The sequence below is a fragment of the Antennarius striatus genome, chromosome 21 (genome assembly GCF_040054535.1).
Source record: "Antennarius striatus isolate MH-2024 chromosome 21, ASM4005453v1, whole genome shotgun sequence".
Classification (NCBI taxonomy): Eukaryota; Metazoa; Chordata; class Actinopteri; order Lophiiformes; family Antennariidae; genus Antennarius; species Antennarius striatus.
This window is the reverse complement of record NC_090796.1, coordinates 13467146-13494632: the sequence shown is the minus strand read 5'-3', so window position 1 is coordinate 13494632 and position 27487 is coordinate 13467146. Positions and strand designations below refer to the sequence as shown.

The following is a 27487-nucleotide window of genomic DNA, read 5'->3' as shown; positions in this document are numbered from 1 at the left end:
GACAGATATGCCCTCCCAAAACTGAGACTTATAATGGCACATGAAAGAGCACTATAAACCACCTGAAACATGAAAAAAAATATCATTTTCTCCTCAGTTTCCATCCCACTTTACAGGAGTGTGTTAATGAATCAAAGCAGTCATCATTTAAGATTAGCTGGACTAAGATATTCTATAAATTTTTTTAACAAACAAATACTGTCAAGTGTGTCCAGACTGTGTAATGTTGAGAATCGTGATCAAATATGTCTTGTGTGTAAACGCACAAGTAATTAAAACGCACACGAGGATTAAAAAAAAATAAAAATTAAAAATAAATCCATGTTGCTTTTATTTTGAAATCCCAAACCGGAAGTTCGCATGTGAACTCCTCTTTCTTGACATCGATGTTAAAAATCGGGGAGGTGAGCTCGCGCCTCAGACACCTTGTAGACGGGAAGACGAGGCGCGCGCGGCTGAGGTGTGACGTTAAAATGCACCTGAATATCCGGTCGAGGCTCACGAGCCTGGCGGTGGTTGTTACTCGAAATTAACCGGAGAGACGAAGAGCCATGAAGAAACACCTGAGTCCCACAAAGCAGCAGCAGCAGCAGCAGCAGCAGCAGCAGCCGCCGCCACCGGCTGATGCCCCGGCTCCGGGCGGCGAGGTGACCGTCCAGCAACTCAACGAGCTCCTGTCCGACGGCAGCGGCTTCTACAGTTTACCCACGCAACATTTCAACGAGGTCTTCCCCAGGATATACATCGGCAACGCGTGAGTCAATTTGTCGTGTCCCCCGCGATAGTTGACGCTGACAGGTAGGACAGCCTTTATTTCATGTATTTTATTTTGTTAGTTGTTGTTTTATTTATTTATTTATTTATTTATTTTGTAAAGACGCTCCCTCTTCTTCCGCCGCCCAGACGCCACAATGACAACAGTGTCGCATGCCGGGCGATGCGCGCTGGTTTTATTTTGGCGTCTGCTGGAGAAAACGACCGCCTGTTGTTGTCAACAAATTGTGTTGTTGTTGTTGTTGTTGTTGCCAAGAGGTGTTGACGTGTCTCAGCAGCCAGGACAGGTGGATGATAATAATATGAAGACAATAAATATAATGTTATTGATTATGATAATTAAAAAAAAAAAAAAATTAAAGGGGCGATCGATTCTTATTTAATGCTGATATATCCCACGAAGGACGTCCAACCCCCCCCCCCCCCAAAACAAACAGTTTTTACTCCGTGACTCCCTCCATCGTTTGGATCACAGCCATGTAATCATGGAGCCGCTCCCACTCCTCTCATCTGGGCGCTATAAATACAACGATTATCGCGTCTAAAACTGGTTTATTTTGTTAATTCCCCAGTCAAGGTTACAACAGCAGCAGGGTGTCCCTCCTGCGGGACAAGGCGAGAGGAAAAAGGAGCAGGCGGATTTTTGTAGTCGTGAGAGGGAAGATGCCAAAAATGTTACTCATCTTTTTTAAGCATCACATGAGCCAAACGTCATTGTAGGAGATCAGTAACTTGCATTTACTGGACTCAGTCATGATGGATGGAGTTTTAAATAAACGAGGATACATTTGTTTTAAGAAAAAAAAACCTAGAAACTATTTATTTAATCAAATTAATTAAATAAACCGGACTCATTCTGCCTATAATAAAATGAAGGGGACAATAGTTAAGGAGGCTTTTTCACCTGTCAAATAAATCCACAATATTTTTTTGGGCTGACATTTTTGTAGTTATTCCAATATATGTGTGATACAACACAATCTTATTACTGCTTTAAAACTAATTTCACTACCAAATTTTTCACTGTGACTTTGGTAGTGAAAATGTTTTTAAAGCTGTTATGTGCTATTTCCTCCAGGATTAATAAAGTATCTATCTATCTATCTATCTATCTATCTATCTATCTATCTATCTATCTATCTATCTATCTATCTATCTATCTATCTATCTATCTATCTATCTATCTATCTATCTATCTATCTGTCTATAAGACATTAATGTGGCTTTTTTTGTTTTTAAAAATAGAGAAATTAGAGGTTAATATCTAACATCAGGTGCGTGTGGAAGCTGAAAAGTTCAAGGTTGCCATGTTTGATGGCTAAGCTAATGTTAGCATGGGTTCCCGCCATCAGAGCGATCGTGCATTTGAAGTATAAACAACGCTGGTTATACATTATATATTTAGTGACTTATTTGTTTGCAAACTGCTGTATTTACATTTTCTTTGTTGTAAAAGTACATTTTAGTTTCTCCTATCAAGTGACGCAAAGTGAACACGTACACGGAAACAGTTCTTGTATAGTTTATGAAACATGGCGGGTGGTGGACTGTAAATCAAGGCTCGTTGTTTGATTGGGTTTGATCGGTTTTGTAATTAACATGTCGACGCTTGAGGAATTTATTGCTCGGTTTCCCAGTAAAGCCAGTTTCATGATACTTCAGATTGTGCCTGCATGACAAAGAACTGAACAATGAAAACAACATTTCACTTTATGGCATTAAAAACTGATCTGTATTTGATTGAATTAAAATTACAATGGAAACGTGAGCTGTAATCAGTCTTTTCCAATGGAATGAACAATCAAATACACTCTAAAAATACTCTATAAAGGTATTGCATGTATTTTTTGTGAAAAAAGTGGTTTTAATAGTTTTGCAGTGCTGCATTTTAATATATGCCTTTAAAGAGCGTCATTCAATCTCACTTTAATGGGTTTATGCTTGAGATGTGAGTCAGGGATGTCCCAGTCCGTCACTTGGCTCCAGCTACTGCCAAGTGAGTGGTGGAGGAGGGTGAACAGGATGGAATACAAGCACATTACTGTACCTCAGTGATACAACAAAATCAATCTGAATACGCCAATCTGCCCGGCCAAGTCTCTAAACAAAGTACTGGCACTCCTGTGCTCAGCTGAAGCCGATCGGACGATGCCGTCTTTTAAAAAGAGGCTCTAATGTGCTTTCAGTTTTCTGAAAGCTTTGGAAGAGATTTTGATTTCTGATTTCCTGCCATTAGATTGTCGGATGAATTTGTAGCCGTCCATCTTTAGGCTGTGGCACAGTGGAAGTAGAGCCATTAGTTGATCTACAAAGTCAGTTTTAACTTACAGGGAAGATACTGATGATCCCGTTGGCATTAACTTACATCATCCACTTCCCCTCTGGTAGATAAAACTTCAAACACGATCTCAAAAAAGTACTGAATTAACAAAAACAACTAAGCCACATGTATTGTGTCCTATAAACTGAAGTCTGTTAGATCTGTGTGAGGAGAAGAAGGCCCAGTGATTAAAAGAGTACATATGGTGCACTTCACATTCTCGTTTGATCCCGGTTCACATGAGAAAGATCACTTCGTCCTTGAAGGTATTCATTAACATCTATCATGGGATCCCTCGGGGAACTGAGCCTGTGACCCACTTTTGGCCCCGATCTATAGTTTAAGCTACTTTCAGTTCAGGACAAAGTTAAATATAGGATCTTTCCTCTGGCTTCCATGAAAACACGTTCTAGTTAAAAGACCGATCAAACGTGACCTTACATCTCTACTGACATTGACAACCTGTGTTGAAAGACTTCATCTGAGCTCATAATCATCCAATCATCTGCCTCCACTGATGGAGTCTGTTGAGAGTGACAGACAGTCATTTAACTGGAGTGTTGCTCGCACAAGTTTCTTAGAATTTAAGTCTTAAATTTAATAATAAAGAAATGGGGTTTTTTTTAAATGGCAGAGCATCCCTAGTTTAGAATGTCACTGCTCATAATTATTTGTTTATCTCAGCTTTCAAACCATTAAAAATGAGCTTCTGTGGGCCATGTCAACATCTCCCAGCTCAGTAAAGCGATTCCCTCCTGTAACTCAATTTGAACTGTACCTTATTTTCCAAACTGAAGCCCTCAAACTGTCCAGTCAGCACTAAAAGCCGCCGCGCTGAAGGCGTGGTTGTGAGCTGCGAGGAACACTTTGGCTCTTTGTGATGCTGGTGTTTAATAATGGATGTTGAGGGACTGCAGATTCCCGGGTGAGGAGGCTGGGACAGGGCAGGTAAACAGGAGGAGGGCCATCGGCTCTGAACTCGCCTGAACCCAGCGTGCCTCAGCATTGTGTCGCCTCGTACGAGCTCAGATACGCGTTGAATTCGAAACACTGGTTGTGAACCAGTTACTTAGTAACACCAACATCTGATGTTTGCTTCAACGTCTAAAGGGGCAGCTGACACACAGGCTGAAGGCCGACTTCATCCATCCTCCTCTGACCATAAATCAAAACGGTGGCAAGGAGGGGTTTTTTTTTATTTGCTTTGGCGGCCAGCACCTCCAGGGAGGTGTCCAGGGTCACCCAATCCCTCCAGCCTCCTACTGGCTGAACGCAGTAGCTATTGGGTCTCGCTGTTCAAACATAACTCTTCTGCAGCTAATTGGTGACAGTAACTGATCTATAAATCAATAAGACACAAACAAAAGAGGCCTTTTATCCAGAATCCATTGCCCAGTGCGGACTGTTGCCGTGGACAGGCATAGAGCCAGGCGAGTTGGAGAAACCGGAACCGCCACATAGCTGCTGTTGTTTGCTCTGTGGACAGAAACTGCAGATCTCTGTTTTCTGTCTGCAGTCCTGCTGAAATCCATCTTTTGTTCTGCAGTCTCTTGGAATTTGTCTTCTTTACCTTCTTTATTTATGACATAGCATCCTTTCATTAGCGTACAGTTTTTGTGAAAATGCAACCTAAATTTCTCTTTAAAAGTAACCTGAGCTGATACTCTTGTTGTGTACTGTTATGATGTACGTGCATCATTTCCTGTTGCGTCGGGAGCACTTGAATGCCTCACCAACAAAGGCACTAGAAGCATTTTAACCCTAAGTCCTCAAACTTTGTTGGTGTTTTGTTTTTTCTCCTCATCCCCACCCTTTCCAGGTTCGTCGCCCAGAATGCAATGCGTCTGCAGAAACTCGGCGTGACGCACGTCCTCAACGTGGCGGAGGGCACCTCCTTCATGCACGTCAACACCAGCGTGGATTTCTACACGGGCACGGGCGTGACCTACCACGGCATCCGGGCCAACGACACGGAGCAGTTCAACCTAAGTGCCTTCTTCGAGGAGGGGGCTGATTTTATCGACAAGGCCCTCGCACACAACAACGGCAAAGGTGATAAGATGATTTCTGAAACCCGCTTCTTTTACATGGATGTAAAAAAGTGAGGGGAGGAGATAATCACCATGATCCTGAACATCCCGGGATCGATGTGACAGTCCCGAGCCCTGCTCCGTTTCCCATTATCAGATCACATCCCATGATGTCAGCAGTGTCACAACGATCCGCATGTAACACACCGACACCGCCGGAGCTCATTCCGTCTCAGTTGTTAACCTGATGATACGACAGTTACTTCTCATTCGACGTGTGTTGTCTGCTCCGGCTTCCATCAAAGAAACGATCCATCCCAGGACAGCCCAACCCCCCTCCACCAAAGACCGTCGCTCCGTCGCTCTCCCAAAGCTGCAACTAAATTTAGTTAATTTGTCAGCACACATGAGGGATGTGTTTTAATTAGCAAGCTCAGTCCTGTGTTTCATGTTATGGATTTACTTTCAGGTTTGACACAGAAAACAGTCTTGATTCCAAAGGTGCGCCATGGAGGAGAGGAGGCTGAGGATGGATGAGGGGTCAGGGACGGGTGAACGCTGCATAGGTCATATTACCATATCGGTAGCTGTCATATTACAGCTACGGATAATTTGCTAATGATAAATACATGCTAAACGTGGTGTTGTTAGAGATAGGCTCTCTACTCTTGCTGCTTTCTAGTCAGACAATTAAAAACGTGAGTCAGGATGAGGGATATTAAGAGCGCCCTCTGCTGGACCTTAAGGCAAACTGCTGTAACTGTATTTTGAAATTTGAACATTTCCGTTATGAATATTCCCTCAAAATATTCCCTGCTTCTTATATGAACTGTAATTTTTGAGAAACTAATACACGATCTTACATCCGGGCGGTAGATTGAGCGAGCTGGAGATCCGTCATGTCTAACAAGAGGATACAGCGAAATCAACATCGATCCGTGTCGGGCGGTGTGACGGTGTTGAGGAGGTTACTTTATTGGCAGCAGGCTGCTCTGGGTAGAGTATAGACAGAGGTAGATTATACACCAGTGAAGGGGGGGGTGAGATGTTGGGGATAATACAGCAGAGGCATCCAGGAGGTGTTTGGTTTCACATTAAGTGCAGAATCTGCAGATCTCACCTGAACTTGGAGCATCAGCTGCTCTGTAAACATTCCTCAAGGGCTTTTGGCCTGTCGGTAATGAAGTCAAGCAGAGACACGTTGTAGTAGTTGTGATTCATGTATATAGCATTCTGCATACACACACACACACACACACAAAGCAGGGTTCTTGGTCGGAGGCGACTGCAGAGAAGATGTCCGACCTTGCAGCAGAGGTCAGTTCCTGGATTTGCATCTCCTGGCGCAGAAGATGCTTCACTAGGCAGCTTTAGTCACAGCGGGTCTCCAGAACTCTCTCACGCTCTCTCATTTATTTCCTCCATCCTGCATCATTTTTCTTCACCATTGTCTTCACAGAGGAATCCCATTTTTCTTTTTCAGGTATCATCCTTTATGTTAAACTATTCTGTTAGTTTTTGTTTTTTTTAAAGTCATTGTAAAAACCAAGGTGTGTCCAAATAATATAAGATTTCCCATATTTTAATGTAAATCTATGTATTATAACTCCTGTTTGAGGTTATAGACAAAATGTGATTGAAAAAACAATTTGAGATCATTTTCTTACATCTCTATGAAAATGTGGAACCTACATAAACTGTACCTAAAAAGAAATGTGTATAAAATGATTCCAGCTGGGTTTACAGTGGTCAGGTCACATAAATTTTATAATTATTTTTATATATGTCTGTTTCTTGTGTATTTTTGTTTCCTTTCTGCCGCCTCCTCACTCATATTCCTGCCCTCTCCTCCTTCCCTGACTCCTTCCAGGGAAGGTGTACGTTCACTGCAGAGAAGGCTACAGCCGCTCCCCCACCATGGTGGTCGCTTACCTCATGCTGCGCCACAGAATGGACGCCCGGCTGGCGGTTGCCACGGTGAGGCACAAGAGAGAAATCGGTCCCAACGACGGCTTCCTCCGCCAACTGTGCCAACTGAACGAGAAGCTGGCGAAAGAGGGCAAGCTGAATGGGGAGGTGGGCAAACTAAAGACCAAATGAAAGCAGGAGAGCCGCGAACACCGAGTGACTCTCTGCCCCGCCTCCTCCCATCATGCCTTTCAGAGACTGACGCCATCCTGACCAAGCCAGCACGCATCAGTCGCACCATGGGTACCCTGAATCACAAACACACACACACACACACGCTTTAAACAGTGTATATAATGACTCCTCATACACACACACACACACTCAGACATACTCTTTTTTTTTTTTTTTTTTCAGCCTTCAGTTTCAGATCTCTGATTCAAATGGAACGCACCCCTCGTCGCTTTTCTTTTTAAATCACTACATGTGAATGTGTTGCTGCTCGCGTCGGAAAGTTCAAGCGTTGCAGCGGAGCTACTTAAAGCATTCCTTCCTGGTGAAAACTCGCCCTGATTTTTAAGATATCTCTAAACATCCTGAAGATGATAGCACAACCGTTTCATAGTTGGACACTGCCGGTAATGCGAGTGACATCTCCTGCCAGCAGGACTGCTCCATAAATTCCAAATGAAATAAAGTTGTTGACCAAACAAGCCAGAAAACGAATCCCAAACATTCCATGAAATTATTTTTTACCCACTCTATTGTCTTCTATTTGTAATTAAGACACAAATACAAATAATTAACCTCGTAACGGAAGCTATGCAGCGTTTCGACCCCGACTTCTCTGGCCTCTTGTAGTTTAAAACTTTTTGGTTGTTGATGTTCTTCCTATTTTATACAAGGAATGGCTGAATCCTGTTTGATGGGAGTGGGTGAATCTTTTCCTCCAGGTGATTTTCTATCAGTGTAATTTGTCTTTAACCTAAATTTAATTCAAACTAAAGGGTAAACTGTAGCTTTGATGAGCTCTGTGGACATACCAGCTCCAGCGACAGAAAGGTACGGGTCTCGATTGACATTCCTCAATAAGTAAAGGATAAATAGAAAATAAAAGTAAACTAGTCACCTGTTTTGTCTAAGAAAAATGCCAAATATTAAACCCAGGTTCATAAATGTGACAGCTTTGGTCTTATGGGGATTTTTTTTTGCTGTTGGATAAAATAAGCGACAAACATCACATGTGAGAACCTTTTAAAAATGTATATGAATCTATGCCTCTAAAAAAAAAAGACCAACGATTGAATCAATAATAAGAATTATTTGCATCCTACAATTAAAATCAGTGCATTTTGCCGGGTTACCACCTTCAAAAGAAAAGCCTATTATTTTGAAATGATCACTAGGGAAGAATATCACACGCTTCCAACGTAAACTTCCATCCATCACCCCCCCCCCCCCCAAAAGTTCACTGCCAACTCCCTGACATCCACATCAGCTGTTTCATCAGCACAGGAGGTCTTTACACACCATTGTTCTGTCTCACCCCTAACTGTGTGTGTGTTTTTGTTGGTGTGTGTGCCATGTCGTCATTTGTTATTCCCGACTTTCTGCACACATCCAGGGTCCAATCACAACTGTTTTTTTATTTTTATTTTTTGAGTTGTTTAGTAAAGCATTGCGATATATGTCAATATCCTGTCAGATATCAGATGCAATCTCATCTAAATCACGGTCGATCAACACATTAAGAGACGCGCTGTTTATTACTATAGACTGAAAAGTACACCCAGCCAGGAGGGGCGGCGATGGAGGGATCTTCGGACACCCCCCCACCCCCTTTCTTGTGGAGCTGTAGGTGCTTTAGAAGCTGGACCACCAGCAGCATCACTTCATGTCCAATATCTCACCTAACGGACGGCCTGCAGCTTTTAGCTCCAATCCGGAGAAAAGAACGGGGACGAGGCCGTCTCACCCAATTAATGGCCCTATTTATTCCCTTCATGTATCTGTTTATGTATGCATATATACATGTATACTGTATATACATATATAAGTGTTGACATATATGAATGTATGAGCAATGTGTCTTAAAAGTCTAGTTATCGTCAGTGTGTACTAAGTCCTTATATATCATGTTCTATTTGTATATGCGCCTCCATGTTTTCTGTTCCATGGCTTTAATACATGTACATTATCTTATATTAATCATTTAATATTAATGTACATGTGAAATGTGTGCGATTGTGATAATTCTGTTATCACAATTGGGGAAAATCGACTTACAGCATGCAAGTTCTCGCCAGTGTTTTGCGGAGACCGTATCCATGGTAACGTCAGTTTGATCACGTGAAGCAGGCTGCAGGTGGCAGTTTACAGGTTACAGTAAAGATGGGTGACGTCACACACGATTGGCCAACCTCGTGTGTGATGGCCGACTCGTCCCCATCACGCGTTCATCCGGTGCTTCTATACCTGTAGAAAAAGAGGTGAGGTGTGACGTCACAGTAAAAACGTCCGGGGTGCCTGTGGAAGTTTTCATGCACTAAATGCAGCTTTGATTAGCTGTTTTTTTAGTCCACAATTCACGGTTCTATAGAAATATAGAAAACAACCTGGATCTGAATTGATAATCATAAATTAATTGCTTACAGAATTTAGCAGCTCTATATAATTTATTATCCATTCATTCATCCAAACGAATGTTAATATTATTTAAACGCCGCCAGATGAGGCGACCACGTGTTTATTCAGCGATCTGATCTCATCAAATCACGCAGTATCTTAAAATAAAATCTCCAAACACACATTGAAATGTCAAAGTGTTTGCTGTTGCCCCCCCTTCTGACTCGATATTGGCTGGGATGATGGGGGGGGGGGGGTATTATCACGGGGAGGTAGAAACAAGGGCAGACTGTCTCAAACCGCGCTGAAGGAGAACATGACGGTCCTCGTGGGGGACATCATGAGGTCACACCGATGGCTCCAGCGCTGGTTCACACACGGGTTGCTTTCCAACTCCAGGTTGGCCGAGGCGATATTTCACACATCTTGAACCGCTGCTTCCTGTTGGGATTCCTGAGGTGTCTGGAATATTAAAAAAAAAAAAATCAGGTGCAGTGGTTAAAGTTTCAGACCACTTGCAAGGATAATTTAGAACGTGTCAAACCTGATTTTTTCTCACACCATGGACCCCTAAAATCAAGTTTATTGTATGGCTGGATTTAGAAAAACTGTTTGTAAATTGGTTCATCTTCCAAATGGATTTTATTAAAACAAGAAAATGCTAAAAGGAAACTCGTTGAAGTTTACACACGTCCTTAAATTTAGGGATTTATGGGTCAAAATAATTCCCAAATTGCGCTTAACGAACACTGCCACCTGCTGGTTCAACAAATCAACTTTTTTTTTAATGCTCTGTCTTGTACAGCGTTTACAGCTAAAGCAGAACACAAAGTAAATCCTACCCCTTTTGTCAAACTCTGTCAAGATGAAGCCATTTGTTTGGTTTTACAAGGTACCAGCATCGTTTTGTGGGTTCTCCTCCAGACACAGTGCATTAACTACTATCCAGAATGTTAAATGTGAATTGCCATTAATGTATATCGTTATATATCCAAATTATGTAACGCACTAAGGCAACTGCTGCATTTTACTGTCTTAAATGGCCTACTATATAGATGGGGTGTTTGATATTGGATCTGGTGGGTTGAATATTATTTCTGATTGGTTTTTTTCTTCATTATTATGTTATTTTTCTATTACAACAATGTAAGGTGATTCTGGGTTTTGTTTTGCTAATAAAGAAAGCTTTTTATGTAAAGTAGGAGTGTCTGAAAAGTTCCTGAAAGCGACCCAACCATTTAAGTGCAGTGTTTCATTAATCACTTTGGCGTTTGATATAACGGCACTGAAGGTGATTGTAAATCATTCTGATCGCAGCAGAGAGAGATCCTGGTAGAGTTTTATCACACTGACATTTGCGGTCTCACGCGAGGCATCGGACATCTGTGCCGAAGGAGGTAAAAACCTGAGAACTTTCAACTCTGAGTGGCCGACAGCTGAAATTGTGGAAACTTCATCTGGCTGAACCTTTCTGTCCGTGATGTCATAAACTCCTGGTGCTCTTGAGAGCGTTCAGACAAACACCCAGAAGACCTGTGGTCCTCTCCTCGCTCTCCATCCTGATTCACAGCTTGAAGCAGGAGGTTTAGCACAAAGCATGGGACCCTAATTTCACCTCAAGGACATTGTTGGAAACTTTATAGGTATATCCACATGTGTTTGTCACTTCAACAAAGAGGAAGGACAGTCATGCTCCACCTGAAGCCTTAAAGCCAATACCGATTCTTTTAGATTCCTTTGGAGTTGGTCCATCTCAACATTGTTGAAGTGCACTTGATTTTAAATTGTTATTATTCTCACCTTGAAGAAGTTGCGGCTGAGGTATTAGTATCCGATCACGAGTGTCCAGTTCTTTTTAAAGTATCAGATTAATGCTTTTTTTTTGGAGATCGATATCTAGCCATTGAACGATATCTAGCCATTGCTACAGAATGCTTTGAACACTATCTGTAATTTGTCTGCCATATTTCAGTCAGCTCTTCACCGACCACTGATCAGCCATCCCTGGGAAAGGAGTAGACAGACTCTGCAGTGTCTGGTTCCCAGGCAACCAGGTCTTAGAAGGTTTCTGTGGTCATCCAGCAAGAAATTACTTGTTAGTGACACCTAGGAGCATTAGTCCTGCTCAGTCCTGAGGCTGGAACCTGGTGTGGAACCGTTCTAAAGGCAACATGATGTCTGCAGAGAAACACCAACACTCATCTACCTGCACTGGAAGACATGTACGGCATTGACTGCCTCTGAAGGTCATCCAATGTCGTTAAAGACCAATTCCTTACCAGCCGTCACCTGCTTATCGCAGGTCCTGTCCAATATTTCAGATCTGTGCAAGTCAACCCTGTGCAGAATCTGGTGTTGGTCTGCGGTCGTGTGTGTGTGTGTGGGTGTGTGTGTGTGTGTGTGTGTGTGTGTAGGAATTTGCGGCGATGTATGTTTGTCATGCAGCAGCTTCATAATCTAAAACAATCCATGTCCTGGAAAAAAAAAATTCATAACATTGTGGAGTGAAATAAAATTTAAATTTAAACACACTTATATTGATTATCAATACATCAAGGTATATTAATATAACTTCACACTACTGCCGCTCTCCATCATCGCCTACTTTACGGGATTGTGAGCAGCTGTTGCTTCCCTTCACCACTAGGTGGCGGCAGACCCTATTCAAACTCTCCATGCACCGCAGAGGAGACAAATGACAAAAATAAAGCTTTATGGGGAACGAGAGCGAAAAAGCAGAGAAATCAGAGGGGAAAATGACATCAAGAGTGGGAATAAGATGACAGAGAGAGCAAAAGGAAGCCTTCCAAGTGTCACCTTCCAAGTGTTGATGCAAATGCTATTATATGTTTCACAAGACTGGACCAGGACACCTGGGGTGGACCCTGTCACACAGCAGGGTTACCGAGAAGGCTCAGACTCTTTCTTTTCCTCCTGCGCTGGCTTTCTCTTTCCACGGTCCCTTGCACAAGCAATTATTGTAGACCAGCTGTGGGGTCACTTATGGGCCCTCAGAAAGCCAGGGCCCTCCTCCCCTTCTCTGGCTGATTCCATGTTAGAAGTTCAAGACGTTCAGTTGATGTATGGAAATAGAGGACATTCCTTTACTGAGCCTCAGAAAAAGTTTTTAATTTGGAATAAAGGAAAAGAAAAGGAGCAACAACAGTCACCTTAAATCTATAACTTGTACGTACAAGAGAAATACAGCAGGCACAGCTTTCACTGGAGGAAACAGAGGGCCAGGAAGTGGCTCGAGTAAAGTGGAGGGATTATGTGTTGCAGGAGGTTATAGGTCCCTCATTGCTGCTTATTTGAAGGAATCCAGGATGCCTTTTTTTTTTTCTAAACTCTCATCAACAACATTGCTGGACTCCGTGTGATGAAGTGCCATTTATTCCAGCTATGCGGTGTCGTGAGTTTTGCAGAATAGAAACATTTAATGTTGAAGCCAGAATCAAAGCAGATTAGGTTATAATGCATCCACACGTGCCAGCAACTCAAAGGATGGAGTGTTTTAGTTTTCTTGTGTTGGTTTCACATTTGTTGTATTTTTGAATGTGCAGTGGATTCGGATTTGAAAGGCTCTCAGCTAACAGAATACATCTGCTTCCGCAAAGATTAATGTGCACATGAATCACTGTTTCGTTCATGCACAATTTCACATGATCTCAGAGTCACTCACCAAGTTTGACTAGCATGGGTGGGAGCTCGATTCTTGTTTACGCGGGGAAATGATTCATTGGTGAGACAGATATCCAATCAGCTTTGCCCTCGATGACCTTGAAGCTGTCTCTCTCACTCACACTAAAGAAAAGTCTTCAGTTGTCTTTGAAAATCTGAACGCAAGTTGACTTTGTTATCCCGTTTCCCTCGGGCTTTTTGAAATCTAGAGATTTGATTCCCAAATTTTTAAAGCCCCTTTCCCCCCATATGTTTTGGTTCATTAGGCTCCTTAAATACCTTACAGTTCTTAAATACGCACGCCTATAATTCTCCACAGCTTTTATTCCTCATATGGGCCACTCAGCTTTCATCTTTGTCCTCAATTTTAATGACTTTTTAAAATAGAAAGCATATGACACTGTGTTTAAATCCTCAACCTAATATCCTACATTCGGAGGATGGAGAGGATGGAAAGCACCAGGGTGAAAAGAGAGAAACGCACATCTGTGGCACAGCGCTAATTATTAAGACATACTGAGGAGAAAAAGGGGGGTGGGAGAGGAAAAAAAGAGGGAATGGGGTTTTGGAGCTGAGAGATCCTCAGATCTTCTTCCAAGAATCTGAGTCTGTGGTGGTGTTAGTTGTTTAATCTGGTCTGAAGTTTTTGTGCACTTGCTGTTTGAGCGTTAACGCATCAAAAACCACACACAGGTATGAAGAAATGTTGCTCAGGGAAAAGAAAAGACAGTTCAAAAGCAGTTTTTTGGGCATTCTTCAAACCAACAGGAATCTGCATTCTTGCCGCTTGATTTTAACAATTATTGAAAGCACTTAATAAGAACCAGGCGATTCCTGCGAGAGGAGCGATGTCCAAGGGAGCATTGTTTTTATCTAAATTGCTCAGAAATGTAGTTCTTCCATTTGTCTCTGTTGGATGCCAAAAACATCCGCCAATGACCCATCATTCCTAACCTTCAAATCAATTTAACACCAATCATTTACACACACATGCACAAAAACCACAAAAATTTACTGTTGACACAAATGGGATTCTCATTTGATGTCAGTAAACGCAGCAGCACAACAAAGTAAAATGCTCCATTACAAGTTAGCATGGGCCAGCGATGCTTGTGCAGCCCTGCGGAGACTCAAGCCAGTGTTAACTGTCCATTATAATTGCCCCATATGCATAACACTGTAAATACTTACGCCTTAGATTAATGAAAAATACACGTCATTAATAATAAGGGTGTTATTTTACAGAAAAGTATGTGTGTGCAGATTGAGAAACCATACCAGCGTGTTATTAGAGGTCTCAGGTGGTTTATTAAAACATGTCAATCTATCTGCATCACTCAAATGATGCATTCTGACTTCACTTTGAGCATGAGCACACAGAGATCCACCCTAAATGTATAGAAACATGTCTCAGAACCAAACCAGGGGAGGTTTTCTTGCAGAAGCATGTCAACTACACCATGACTTCTCTGCAAATTGTGCAACTGTTTCCATCCCAACCGTGCCGTGTGTGGTCTTATGTTGTGAAAAGGTGCAGAAGAGCAACATTTGCGCATGAAATAAAGGCTGGCCTTTCTCAGGAAGCTGCGTGCTGGGTGGGCTCTGGGTAAGGGTTAAGACTGACAGCCAGCTGCAGCACCTTCTCACGATGAGCTTAAGCATGACGTCTTACTTTTCAGTTTTGTTCATATGGCCTTTGTTCAATTAAACACAAGTGTAGTGGATTGCTATAAGATGTTGCTTAGCTTGCGTTAAAAAAATATTCATTAGCACATGCTTCGCAAGGCAAAGCATTTGGGGAGATTTTATTCTTTAATATGCCAAATTATTATTAAAATGTGCAACATGTTGTCACAGTGAGAGCCACCAGTAACCAGCTGATGCAGAAACGAAAATGTTTGTTTATCCATCAAAAATTCACCATTTCTGTTTTTGTATTAGAATTAAAGGAACTTTAACCATTACCGTTTCCAGTTGTTATAATAAGCTATTCTAATATCATTTCAGCTCCAGGTCATGGAGGTGGTGGAGGTGAATAATGAATAAAAAAAGTAAGACTTAATAACGTTCAAAAGTCAGGGACTGATGGACGATAGAGGGCGTTTGGGGATGCAAACAAAGCGTGCGTAAAATTTATGTTTGCAAAAAAAGATGTACTGTATGTCTTTTAATGTTGTACCCCTGTAATTTTTTCCACTGTGATCAGTAAGGATGGGATGGTGGTAGTTATCAGGTGTCCGGGCGCACCTGTCAGGGGTGTGTGAACCCCTGACAGGTACTAAGGAGACGCCCAGGTACCGTAAGGGAGGCGGAAATCACGTCGCGAGAAGTGTGCGTAAATGGAGAAAGTGAGAAGCGCTACGGCTCTAGAATCTACTGCTACAACAAAAAACGTTCCCTGGAATCATGTGAAAGTCTGATAAAGCAGGATTGGGGGGTGAATATATAAAACTGTCGATATGGAGTTGCCTTTTTTGGACGCCACCAAGAAGAAGGCGTTTCCACGCGCCCACCGGTGGATTACCTCTCCAACTCCGGTAAACTCGAACCTTTTTTTTTGTGTGTGCGGGGAGAGGGGGGGGGGGTGAGGTTGTTTTATTTGTGGGTTGTTGTTTTTTTTGTGGTTTTCACGTTTTTGTTATTTATTCTGAGGAACAATCCCGGGGAAGCGGCGTCTCAGTCGCGACCTGGACTATTGACTGTTACGCGCAGGTTTTGCTGTGTTAGGGTGGACAGGGTGGACTGTTGAGAGATATTTGTGGACTGCACTACTGCTGGGGAAGCAGAGGGATTATGTTCTTGAGTTATTTTGTGTGAATATATAAAAATACACGGCAGCGAGCGCGCGTAACGCAGGAAGGTGTGGTGCCGTTCGTTTATTATTATTTCAGATGCTAAAGGAACATTGCTTTCATTCCAGAAAAGAATCCACTGAGCGTATTACCAGCAAGACGTTATAAGGTTGAGTTATTGTACTACTACACCTGCTACACGTGGTACTGCTATACATTTTACCGCCATACACGCTGCTTGGCCTGTGGGGGTCAGAGGGTTCCTGATTGCTCGTTCGACAGGCACGAACATGGACCACAGCCCCACAAACATCCTACATTTCTTTCGCTCTTGCTCTGTAATTAATGCACAGACATAAAAGGGGTATCAATCCTTTCATTCATCTCTGCAAAACTTCATCCTACTTCGATTTTGATTGCGTTAATGCCTCCGCCATGAGTTGGACCGGTTTATGTGATCGCCCACGTTTCCGCGTTTGTTTGCCTTCCAAGAAGCCTTCAAAAGATTTTGATGAAATTTTGCATAGGGGTGGATCTCAGGTCAAGGAAAGGTTTATTCAAATTTAAGGCAGATCCCTGCTTGAAGATTTTGGATCACTTGTCCACGTTCTTCAACATTGAGATGGAACTTTTTTTCTCTCTGTTCTTTTAAACATTTTGCCAATATTGTTAAAAAGATATGCTTGTCAAAATGAAAACACCCAGACATGGACATCTCATGATGGAACGGATTCAGAGATGTGGATCTGAGAAATTAACGTACATTTTTAAGGTGGAGGGTTGGATGGCAGACAGTACAGTAACTTGCCACTGCCACCGTTCTTACTAAACATGTTTTGCGTGCTTGAATGGGAGATAAAAGCCTTCGTGTGGTGAATAATTTCTCGTGTAATTTCTTTCAGCGCTATGAAAAGCACCTGCGGCTGCCTGGTTGGCTGGCAGGCGGCGTGCTGGTGGTGAGCAGTGTGCTGAGAGGAATGGAGTGGATAGCAGACAGCTTAGCGTGGTCTCTGAGGTACAGCCAGGCTAGTTACCACAGCTCCTGCTTCTTGGCTGTGAGGCGGCTCGATTGGGTGTGCATTCTATTTTGATGATTCTCTGAAAAGCCTTAAGACAAACAAGAGACATGGCTGGAGACTGATTTACAACAACCAGGATTTAAGGTCCTGTTTTCATCTGCGGAAACCACATAAAAGATCAGACTGGAAGATGAATCCCAGTTTGGATTTGAAGGCTTATCATTTCTCCACACAGCTGGAGCTGTCAGTCCCCTCCCAGTGACCTCCTGCTCCACCAAATAAACCGACTGATGCTGCCTGCAGAGAAACAAATTGTACTTTCATTTATAAGTAATCATCCATCTGTGTTTCTCAATTGCTCTTGTTTATGGTGGTGCATTGAAACCATTCAAGAGGTCTTTTTATTCTCATGCTACATCCAGTTGATGGGTGATAACCATTTGTTTATTCCATGCCAAACAAGATTACTGAAATCAGTGGTTAGCTTGGACAAAGCCAGCTTGAGGATTCTCTGCGAAGGGGTAAACAAAGTGATTGACAGCGGTGAAACTGCCAATAATGAAACACCAACTCATCCAGGGTCAATTTACGTTGAATTAATCAAAATCTCAGCGCTCTGTAGGTTCTATAAACAGACGTGAATCACCAGAGACCCAAAGATGTAAGTACAAACACAGAGTTGTTTCTGATTGCATCAACAACCGCAATGAACTCCAGCATCCACTGTTGCATTTGAGATTACAAAAAAGGGTTTTTGTTTGGGGGGAACTAATACAGGGCTACAAGAGAAAACATATGGAATTCATTGGCGATTAGATGAAGGTTATTTACAGTACATGCGGATGAACTACAGCAGAATTTAAAGTTACAACACTCGCAGCGGTTTTCTATTGTCTGAAAAAGATGCAGCAATGTGATCCGTAGATGCGATACCGTACATAATCTGACTATACAAACAGTGGTAATCGTCTGCATATATACGTATCTGAACAGATTTTCCTAATTGCAGTGCTTTGCAACTTTATCTGCGCTCTTTCTTTTCTTTATCTTTATTTTTCCTGTCTCAACTGATAAATTTTTGCACTTTTGAAGCCTGATTTGTGTTTAGGAATTTGTCCAAGTTGTTCTCAGTTTCACAGTAAATGACAGCCTTTCAAACAGAATAACAAACAGGATTTCGGAGCCACTCTCAAACATTGGGATGTTTATTAGTGACCCACATGTCACGAGTTAGTAAATTTTTCCTATATTTAACAGTAAACGATATTTTCTATAAAAGTATGGTACAAATATGCTGCATGTACTGCATTGTGATACAGTTCATAAATACTGAGGTGATCTTCATCAAAATGAGATTTTATAATAAGTCAGATAATTTCCGCATAACTTTTTGCTGTATTTTATGAAGTAAGCACAAATTATTTCATGAATGGAAACGATGTTGTGCTTGGATTGGATAGAAAAGTACTTTTATCCCAAAAAAAATCAGTTGAACTCAATTGAAAAAAGACGATGCATGAAACACGTGGCTCAAATCATCTTAAGAGAATAAAAATAATAATTCCAGATTGATGGAGAGTCACAAATTCCACATTTGCAATGTGTTTCCTCAATCAGGGTTCCAATATTGTGTGGGAAGGCGAAAAACAACGGGAACAAACTATGAATACTTCATCCCCACCAGCTGACAGCTAAACACTGTAGTTTCAGATATTGTCATCACACGTCGGCGGTTTCGACTTATAATGGAAAAAACCCTGAAACGTCCGCACCTGCTGTGTGACCAAATAGGCAAAAAACTTTTACAACAACATAAACTACCAAAGCACCAGACAGAAGGAGCTGGAACATTCTGTTTATGGACAAAGGACCCTTTTTTTTTTTTTTTAACTTCATTTCCATAAAACCTTCATGTGCCAGAGGCTCTGTTGCACTGATGTGAGCATCTGATTGTTATTTATGCGTTGTTGTACTGTTATCATGATAAAAAAACACTGCTGGGGCCATGTGCTCTTTAAAGAAACCCAAAGATTCTAAATTGAGGCTGTGACTGACGCTGCTTCCTCACGTCGGCGAGGAAGGCTGTAATCAGCCCTGGCTTCGCGTCGACAGCGGGACCGTCCATCGCTCACTCAAGAATTCTGGCATGACCGCACAGTTGTAGGCACACAATGGGACGGCACACAGTAGCTGTCAGCAGTAGTTACTTTAAGGCTTCTTGACTTATGAGATTCATTTTTGATGTACAGATAGTTTGTTGAAGCTACACAACGATGCTTTGGACAACTCTTTCTCTGATTTTGACACTAATTGTACAATAAGTTGGAGAAGAAAGATATAGCCCTGTTGAGTTGTTGCAGAGGTCAACTTTTAGGGTTTTTTCACACCTAAACATCCAAATGTTTGTTTTTTCTATCCAGCTGGCTTTGCTTACACACTGTAATGATGTAAATGCATTAACGAACTTAATATCACATGAATACTTATCGATATCCTCCGTGTACTCGACAGCGATCGGTTTGCGGGAGGGCTTTATAACTCTTTATCCACTTGTACTTGCTCAATCTCAGCAGAGTCATGGGCCGCCACCACCACAGTCGGTGTCTGGACCGGGGTAGACGCTGCTCAAAGCAGACGCCCAACGCAGACTCTCTGATGAGTCTCAGCCCCAAAGAAAACCGTTATCTTTTTGTCTGTAATGTCTTTGTCGTCATTGGAACAACGTTGTTATAGCTTCACCGTTAGTGGCACATGTTCCTTTTAAGCAAAGTGAACTCCCATTTAGCAAACGCATTTGTCAAGAAATAATAGATGTCAACGTCACAAATCTGTTATTGTGATCTTTTGAACCAAAACAATATCAGCTGTCTCAAATGAATGGATACAAGATGTGCAAGAAGAGGCAACGTCAGCTGAAATTTAAATTCTGATTTTTCACGGTATAACTAAATCAACTAGACATAAAAAAAAAAAAAAGTCAACACTCACCCCATCTTTCCCCTTCTTCCTAACTGATCTCTTCCTCCTCAAGAGGGCAGTGTCGAGCCTCTGCTGTGCTGGGAGTGGAGGGACGCCAGGAGCTTTGAGGAGAAATGTTCATGCAGCCTCTTTCCTAAACAGACACAAAGCAGAGGAAATGAAACACAGGACTTCTATAAGTTATTAGATCAATTAAAATCATGGAAATATGTTGATGAGGTGCATCTCGGTGCAAGAGGAGGAAGCGGATATTTTCCATGTCCTTGATTGGGAGATGTAATAATGGTGGAGCGACCTTAATCACGCATGAAGAAGAGAGAGAGAGAGAGAGAGAGAGAAGACGTGTAAAACTGCGGAAGTCATTAAATGTTGTTTTGAAATGAACAAAACAACAACAACAACAACAACAATGTGGCGCTCAGATGCCCCGCTCGACACAGTCCTGTGAAGTCTAACCATCTACATCCTCCACCATCCTTTCTTCTCACCGTTTCCGTCCTCTCCTCCTCTCCTCCTCTCTTGAGTGAGTCTCGAGTCTCTCCCCCAGGTTTGACCCCTCCCACTCCGTCAACTTCTTAATTGGCTGTCTTGACGGTAGCTCGCGCTGCCTTAAATATCGCGCGCGACTCTCGCACGGAGGGTGGAACCGACCAACTTCTGACGGGCATCCCTGTCTCTTCTCTCGCTCGCGCTCCCCTCTCTAAAAAAAAAACCCCCCCACCCCCCCCTCTCCCTCTTCCTCGTCGTCGCGCGCTCTCAACCATTTCGCCTCCGACCGGCCAGCATGCAGGTGTCTCTGGCGCTCCTCGCCCTCAGCCCGGCCCTCCTGCTGCTCCAGGGATGCTGCACCGCCGCGAGGGGATGGAAGGTCCTCAAAAACGGTGCCACGGAGATTTTACCGGAATACACGGAAAACACGCGGACGCCTCACGAGGCGACGACGCACGCGCTCAACGGCAGCGACGACAACGACATCAGTAGCGTCAACAACCGGGCGAAGAACGGCGGGAAAACGGCGAACACCGTCTCCTTCAGTAAGTCATCGTCCCACCACTTGTTTTAACCAAAGAAATAAAATATATTTTTAAAAAAACGGAATATTGACATCAGTAATAAAATATTCCAGTGATTTTGTGTTTTTTAGGGAGGAAAAAAAGAGCCAATATAAGATATACAGCCTTAATAAATTTAAAGTTATATTAAAAAAATGTAAATCTTATCATTTAAATACAATTGGGTTTGTGGAAAGAATGACTCTTACAAAAAAAATAAATAAAATTTTCTGTGTCAGATCGGATAAATCATCAGTCTTTTTATGCATATTCCGTGATTCTGTTAAAAGTTGTGCAGAAATTTAATAGCAATCTGGAAATATGTGACATCAATTTTGGAACGTATATTTCATTAACATGTTCTACCTGTGATCTTAATGAAGTAAACGGATTAATTATAACTGATTTGTGTCTCTTTTTTTTTTTTTTTTTAAAGATGAATAATATTCTAGCTGAATGAATCCACCTCATCCAAAATAAACATACAGACAACCTCTTTATTTTTCACACATATGCCTAATGAAGAGCAGCTCGGCCATGTGGAAAGTATCTCTTTTTTTTTTGTTTGTTTGTTTTTGCTTAATCCTTTGCCAAAATTGAGGCTGATGAAAGCATCACACACACATTCTTGTGGTTTTGCTCTCATATGTGTGAGATAAAGCATTCAAAGAGACACCGGTGCTTATCCCTGCATTGTCTTTCAGGTCATCTCTGTTGATCTTTATGCTATTAGCGAAGCTGTATCATCTCAATAGAATCCCCCCTAGTTTGTTCTTCAGCTGGATGTCTTTTAAAACGAACCATTGCCTGTGAGAAGGATTCCCACCTGTGTCTAGTAAAGGTTGTATATTATAATTGGACCATACGTTTCGAGGAATCCCTCGCTCATAAGGATTTGAGACAGCTGGTCCAAAACTGACTCTATTAGAATCTCCTGGTGCAACAACTGCACGCATGAAGAAAGATTATACTTTATAGGAGAATTATAAAGTTTAATATAAAGAAAAGGGCTTCCCCCTTCTTTTCATTTTGTATAAGAAGCATACAGCATATGTAGAGTTTCACGCACGGAAGCAGAAATCTGGATTATTTTCATAGTCCGGTTCTCATCTTTTGTCCTGGGATGGCTTCTCAGGCTCGCTCTGGGGTCACAAAAGAGGCTTCGACCACCGTTTGGCCCCCCCCGCCTCCATTTGTCTCCTGAGGCTTGGGGGAGAAGAGCGGCTCACGCAAAACCACGGTAGTGGAGAACAGCGTGGTTGATGCTTTCTGGGCTGCCATCATTAGTGAGGATGTCCGTCCCCCCCCAGGCTGACAGCAGAGAGGGGAACAGGAAATGTAAGAGGAGCGACAAAGAATGATTGGGAGGAAACGCTCATTGTGCAAACAACCTGACTTTTTTTTGGGTGTTAATTGGCTCAAAGCGCTGCCCAGTGTGTGCTCTACACATTGTGTACCGGTCCCTTCAGTGGCGGCCAAAGAATAGCAGCGGATCGGGTTCTCATGGGGAGAAAAAAAAAAAGGAAGTCACCTCATATAAATTCTTTGTTCAGCCCTTTTTTTTGCAAAGAAAGCCTCAGAGGAAAACAGATCCCTCTCTGAGTGTATCCTTTCTTTACCCATCAGCTCCTTTTCCCATTTTTCTACACACTGCTTATAAAAAAAACAATAACACACGTAAAGCTGTTAGAAAGCTGCAGCTGAAACATTAGCGTTATATTCTGCGTATGTTGCCTTAAATCATTCTGGCGGATCTCCAGCTCCTGTAGAATTGTACAGTCCTGCTTTAAAATAACCAGACAGCTATTTACTTCTCCATCACCACATACATTTCCTGAAGGCTAGTGCTGCATGCCAGCTTTCCCTTCCAGCCCAAACCTCCATTAGGATTGATTGAGCTGTTTAATGGTCTTCTGGTCTGGATTTGCTATCAGCTGATTGCTGCCAGCTGGAATTATTTGTCATTCCCCCCTTAGTCTGTTTATGATTGGACCATGAATCAAATTCAAAAAACTCTGATCTTATGTCACTGGCGTAAGTCCCTACTAAAATGTGAAATTCGTTTTATTAAGTGAAATTTATAAAAGTGCAGCTTTCAGCTTTTACATCTCAGAAATGAAACAAAATGCAGTTTTGGCTCACTTTATACCCATCCTATGTATTTTCTTTAACTTCTCCTTTAACTAAGAAAAAAGCCCAAGCTGGACGCAGAAACGTCTGAAGTGGTTTACATGCAGAATGTCCATGCAAAGTGTTTCTTTTGGGCTGAAATCCTGAATGTAACTGTGAAATCCTGACCTCAACCCAGGTGCCTCGGAGCTGAGCTGCAGGGAGCTGCGTTCCACCCGTTACATCACCGACGGATCCTGCCGCAGCGCCAAACCAGTCAAAGAGCTGGTGTGCTCGGGCCAGTGCATGCCAGCGCATCTCCTGCCAAATTCCATCACTCGTGGCAAGTGGTGGAGGAGTAACGCTTCGGAATATCGATGCATCCCAGCACATTCCCGGACAAAGAGGGTCCAGCTGCAGTGTCCCAACGGCAACACTCGGACTTACAAAATCCGGGCAGTCACTTCCTGCAAGTGCAAGCGCTTCAGGCCTCATCATAACCAATCAGAGGTCAAGGAGGTCCCGAAGCGGCACCGCAACAAAAAGCACAGTCGTTTGTCTCAAGACCGGAGCAAGAACAACACGCCGTTAATGGGCAACTCGTACTGATGCTACCCGTCAGCATCCGAGGACAGAGACCTAACCACACTAATACACACGCACATGTTACCAAACACACCGACCAACACATCTCCTTCAGGGAGGAAGGAGAGGCAATAAAAAAAATAAAAATCAGTGAGCGAATTCATAAGCTAATTACTGGGTTGGATTTGACAGTATAATGGTGAACTTTGCTTATTTGCTTGACTAAATGAGTCAACGCCGCGACTCGCCACAACTGTGAGTGGTCAGGACACTCATCACCATGTTGGATAACATGCCCATCACTTCATTTCAACATCTCTAAACCTCCTCAAAACCTTCCTCTTAAACAGATTTCATGCAAGTATAATGAGAAGCCCTCCTGGAGGTTTCCAGTCCATCTGTACAAACATCCTGCAGACGCCGAGCTGCAACCACCGCAGTCCAAATTTCATGTTGGAAAGGTGTATTCTTGCTCCATCGTGGTTGTAATTCATATCCTCCTGGCCGTGTGTGGAGAAGATAGTGGCAGCTCCCGTGGCTCTGATGCTGGCATGTTGACAGGTTTTGCGGGGGCCCCTGGCCTGTGCGGCAGTGCAGGCAGTTTTTGGACAACACATTAAGGGCCTCTCTCATCAGTACGGCTCAAAAGCACCCCAAACAGGCCTGTCATTCACAGTAGCACCTGTCTTATTAATAGATAGATAGTCAGGGAAGATGAAGAGAAAAAAGAGGTTGGAGGAAGCAGTTTTGTCTGGCTATACACCACGGGGCATTAAGCAGTCCTGTGACTCGTTTACATACTAAACGAGTCTGTTCCTGTGTTAAAAGAGTAATGAAATACCATTTTACTGCCTGAATTGTCGACATAACTCCTCTGGCATTACGCATAAAAAAAGTGCACATGTGTAAGACGCTAGTTGTTTAGTTACCTTGGGGCAGAGCGTTCCTCATCACGCCCACACCGGAATTCATTCGTAACGGGCCAGCAGAGATCAGCCATCCCCTGCGAAAACAAATCCACCTCCATTCCCTGTGACTGTCTGCTCCCATTCTGTAAATAGCTCAACCAGGAAAGACCGACAAAGATAACAAAATTAATACAAAGGTTTTATTCTTAATTACAGCATTGACTGCATTGAATTCTGTAGGAAGAGGAAACGGTGATATACAGTCTGCAAACGCAGACATCACAACATTCTTCCTCACAAACACCTCAGATGGGACCGTGCTTGAAGATTATTCACATTTCCACAAATTGTCAGAACCCCCCTGCTGTTTTTCCTCTCATATTGCTTCCTGATTTTGGTTGTCTAAACTGTACTGAGAATGTTTGCTTCTTTTTCCAATTGTAAGTTTGAAATAACAACTGGAAGGGGATCGGTGGTGTAAGCTGAGAGCCGTGATGCATAACTTGATTGTACATATACCTGTGTGGTCCTCTGTGGCGGTGCCCCCACTCGGCAGGGTGTCGAAGAGGAGCGGGGAGGGCTGTTTTCCACAGACACAAAGAAGGACGGTTATAAAGAATGAACTCCATATTTATTTTTTACGTCTACATTTAAATTATTTATACAACCTTTTTTTTTTCTAGTAAATGATAGCCATTATTGTCATATAGTATGATAGCAACTTGGAAATGAAATACTGTACAGTACATGAATAAAGTAAAAGTGAATATATTTGAAAGAACTGGCTTGTTATTTTTATTTAAATGAATTTTTATTGAACTAAATGCTTTATAATAGACTATAATGGGGTTATAAGCCTCCCATGAAGGCTTAGAGTTCTAAGCCTTCATGGGAGAACTAACGCCCATTTCTATATCAGCATATGAGTGTTATTAAGTGTGTATGAACCTCATTAGTTTATGCAGCTTTTAAATTTCTAAATATAGGGGTTAAACTAAAGTGTTTCCGTGTTGCCTTTACTTCGATTCTTATGAGTATGTCGGATATCTGCAAAAAAGCAGAAATTAAGATTTGAATCTGAAGAGTCTGCTCAGAAGAAGCCCTCTGTGGTTTATGTTTGAGCTCTTTGGATGCTACCCTACTGCTGTCTTTTCAGCTCAAATATAAGTTATGCAAGAAAGTACCCCCCCCAACAAAATGAGGTCATTATCTACACTTATTTTTAATTAAGAGGACATGAGCTTCCTATTCGAGGGCCAAACAATCACATGAAAACACATAACAGAGGATCACTGTGGCAACTGTGGTCAGGAGCTCATCCGACATTGTGCCAGTGGGGAACATTTGATATTGGATTTCATGACGTCATCCATAATGTACAGTCATTATGTCATTTTCAAGCTACGTTTTCCGAGCGAGAGCAGACGCGCCGTGCATTAACTTAGCTCAGAAGGAACAAGTTCTCCAAGAAAGTCAAAGACACATTTGAGACCAGTAGTATACATGTATAGTATACCGATGACAAATAAGGCCCACAATGACCTATAAGTGACCCTTGCAAACCAGGGGAATACTGAGGTGCATGATGATCTGTTCTCAGCACACACAACTAGTCCACCAAATTTGGTTCAGGCCCCAATATAAGTGTCATGAGTGAAATTTTGGATACCAGGTGCAGAAGTCCCTGAGGATCCCACTCTGTGTAAGAAACTGGATTTTATTAAGTACACAAAAAGTTCACAAACAGTTCCTGTTTGACTCATGGCCTCCATAAGAAATATTTATAGAATGGACGCACTGACCATAATAAACGATAACCGTTTTTTTCTGTCCAAATATGGGAGAAGAGGTGATTGAACCAAACTGTAGGAAAAGAATTACACCATATTCGTCAGACTTTCGGTCCGCTCTGCAGACTCAATATTGACCTCATCTTTCAATATGAGATGATTATTGTGTCCCAACAAAAGCTCTGTGCTGCTTTCGGTGATGACAATTGACTTTTCAGCATCTCACCACATCTTCATTTCAAGTCTGCAGGAAGGAAAGGACCCACAAGCATTTATGTCTCACAGATGTATACTACACATGCTAAAGATCATGCATGCCGCATAAACATGGATAGCCATGTGCAAAATATTACTTCATTTGGTGAGGCGTGCTGCAGCACCCTGTAAAACCAAGCATTAAACTATTAATTGATAGAAAAAAAAGTGTGATGCAGTCAGAGAGCTCATGAAGCCTAATTTTACCCTAAGGGTTATCGGACTGGGGTCTGGTAACAGCGGCCCCTTTAACACAGCCTGTTCAAGTCGAGACAGTTATGCCTTCATTGTGCTTCTCATTTCCTTAACATATGTTTGATCCACAACTGGGAGATTTTAAAAAGCAGCTAATAGTAGTTAGCAGCTAAATCTAGAAGAAAGTCTACTAAAAATAACTTCAAACGGAGGAGACAGAGGACTATCTGAGAGCTCAGATGCGGCTGGTTTTTGCATCACGCCTATTTAGCTCAAGGCCCAACAGAATGTTAACTAAAAATGACACGTCGGAGCAGAAATATCATGCTGTTGGTTAACTCAGTGTAAATAAACAACATTTGCAGAACCGTGTTTGTGTGAAAAATACAAGTGATTGTGTTATTTCATCCCCCTTTAAGATACATGTCCATGTTATTCCAGCAAGTTTGAAGCTTTTCTGAGCAA

General features: G+C 42.3%; 2 protein-coding genes and 1 long non-coding RNA gene across 3 annotated transcripts; 2 read left to right on the top strand and 1 right to left on the bottom strand.

The window, feature by feature from the left end:
* The first annotated feature begins 414 nt into the window (after positions 1-414).
* dusp3a (dual specificity phosphatase 3a) lies at positions 415-9326 on the top strand. Its single transcript, XM_068305510.1, has 3 exons — positions 415-754; positions 4914-5146; positions 6995-9326. Exons 1-3 carry the CDS (start codon positions 552-554, stop codon positions 7222-7224), a joined length of 666 nt encoding a protein of 221 aa, XP_068161611.1. The 5' UTR covers positions 415-551; the 3' UTR covers positions 7225-9326.
* On the bottom strand, positions 7201-20814 carry LOC137588426 (uncharacterized). Its single transcript, XR_011034057.1, has 4 exons — positions 20617-20814; positions 20138-20261; positions 9319-10119; positions 7201-7340 (listed from the first exon to the last, which is right to left on the bottom strand). It is a non-coding gene; the product is annotated as an uncharacterized lncRNA (long non-coding RNA).
* Positions 20815-20850: 36 nt separating this feature from the next.
* On the top strand, positions 20851-25563 carry sost (sclerostin). The gene is made up of 2 exons (XM_068305511.1): positions 20851-21162; positions 23489-25563. The coding sequence occupies exons 1-2, from the start codon at positions 20913-20915 to the stop codon at positions 23896-23898; spliced, it is 660 nt and encodes a 219-aa protein (XP_068161612.1). The 5' UTR covers positions 20851-20912; the 3' UTR covers positions 23899-25563.
* The last annotated feature ends 1924 nt before the right edge of the window (positions 25564-27487 follow it).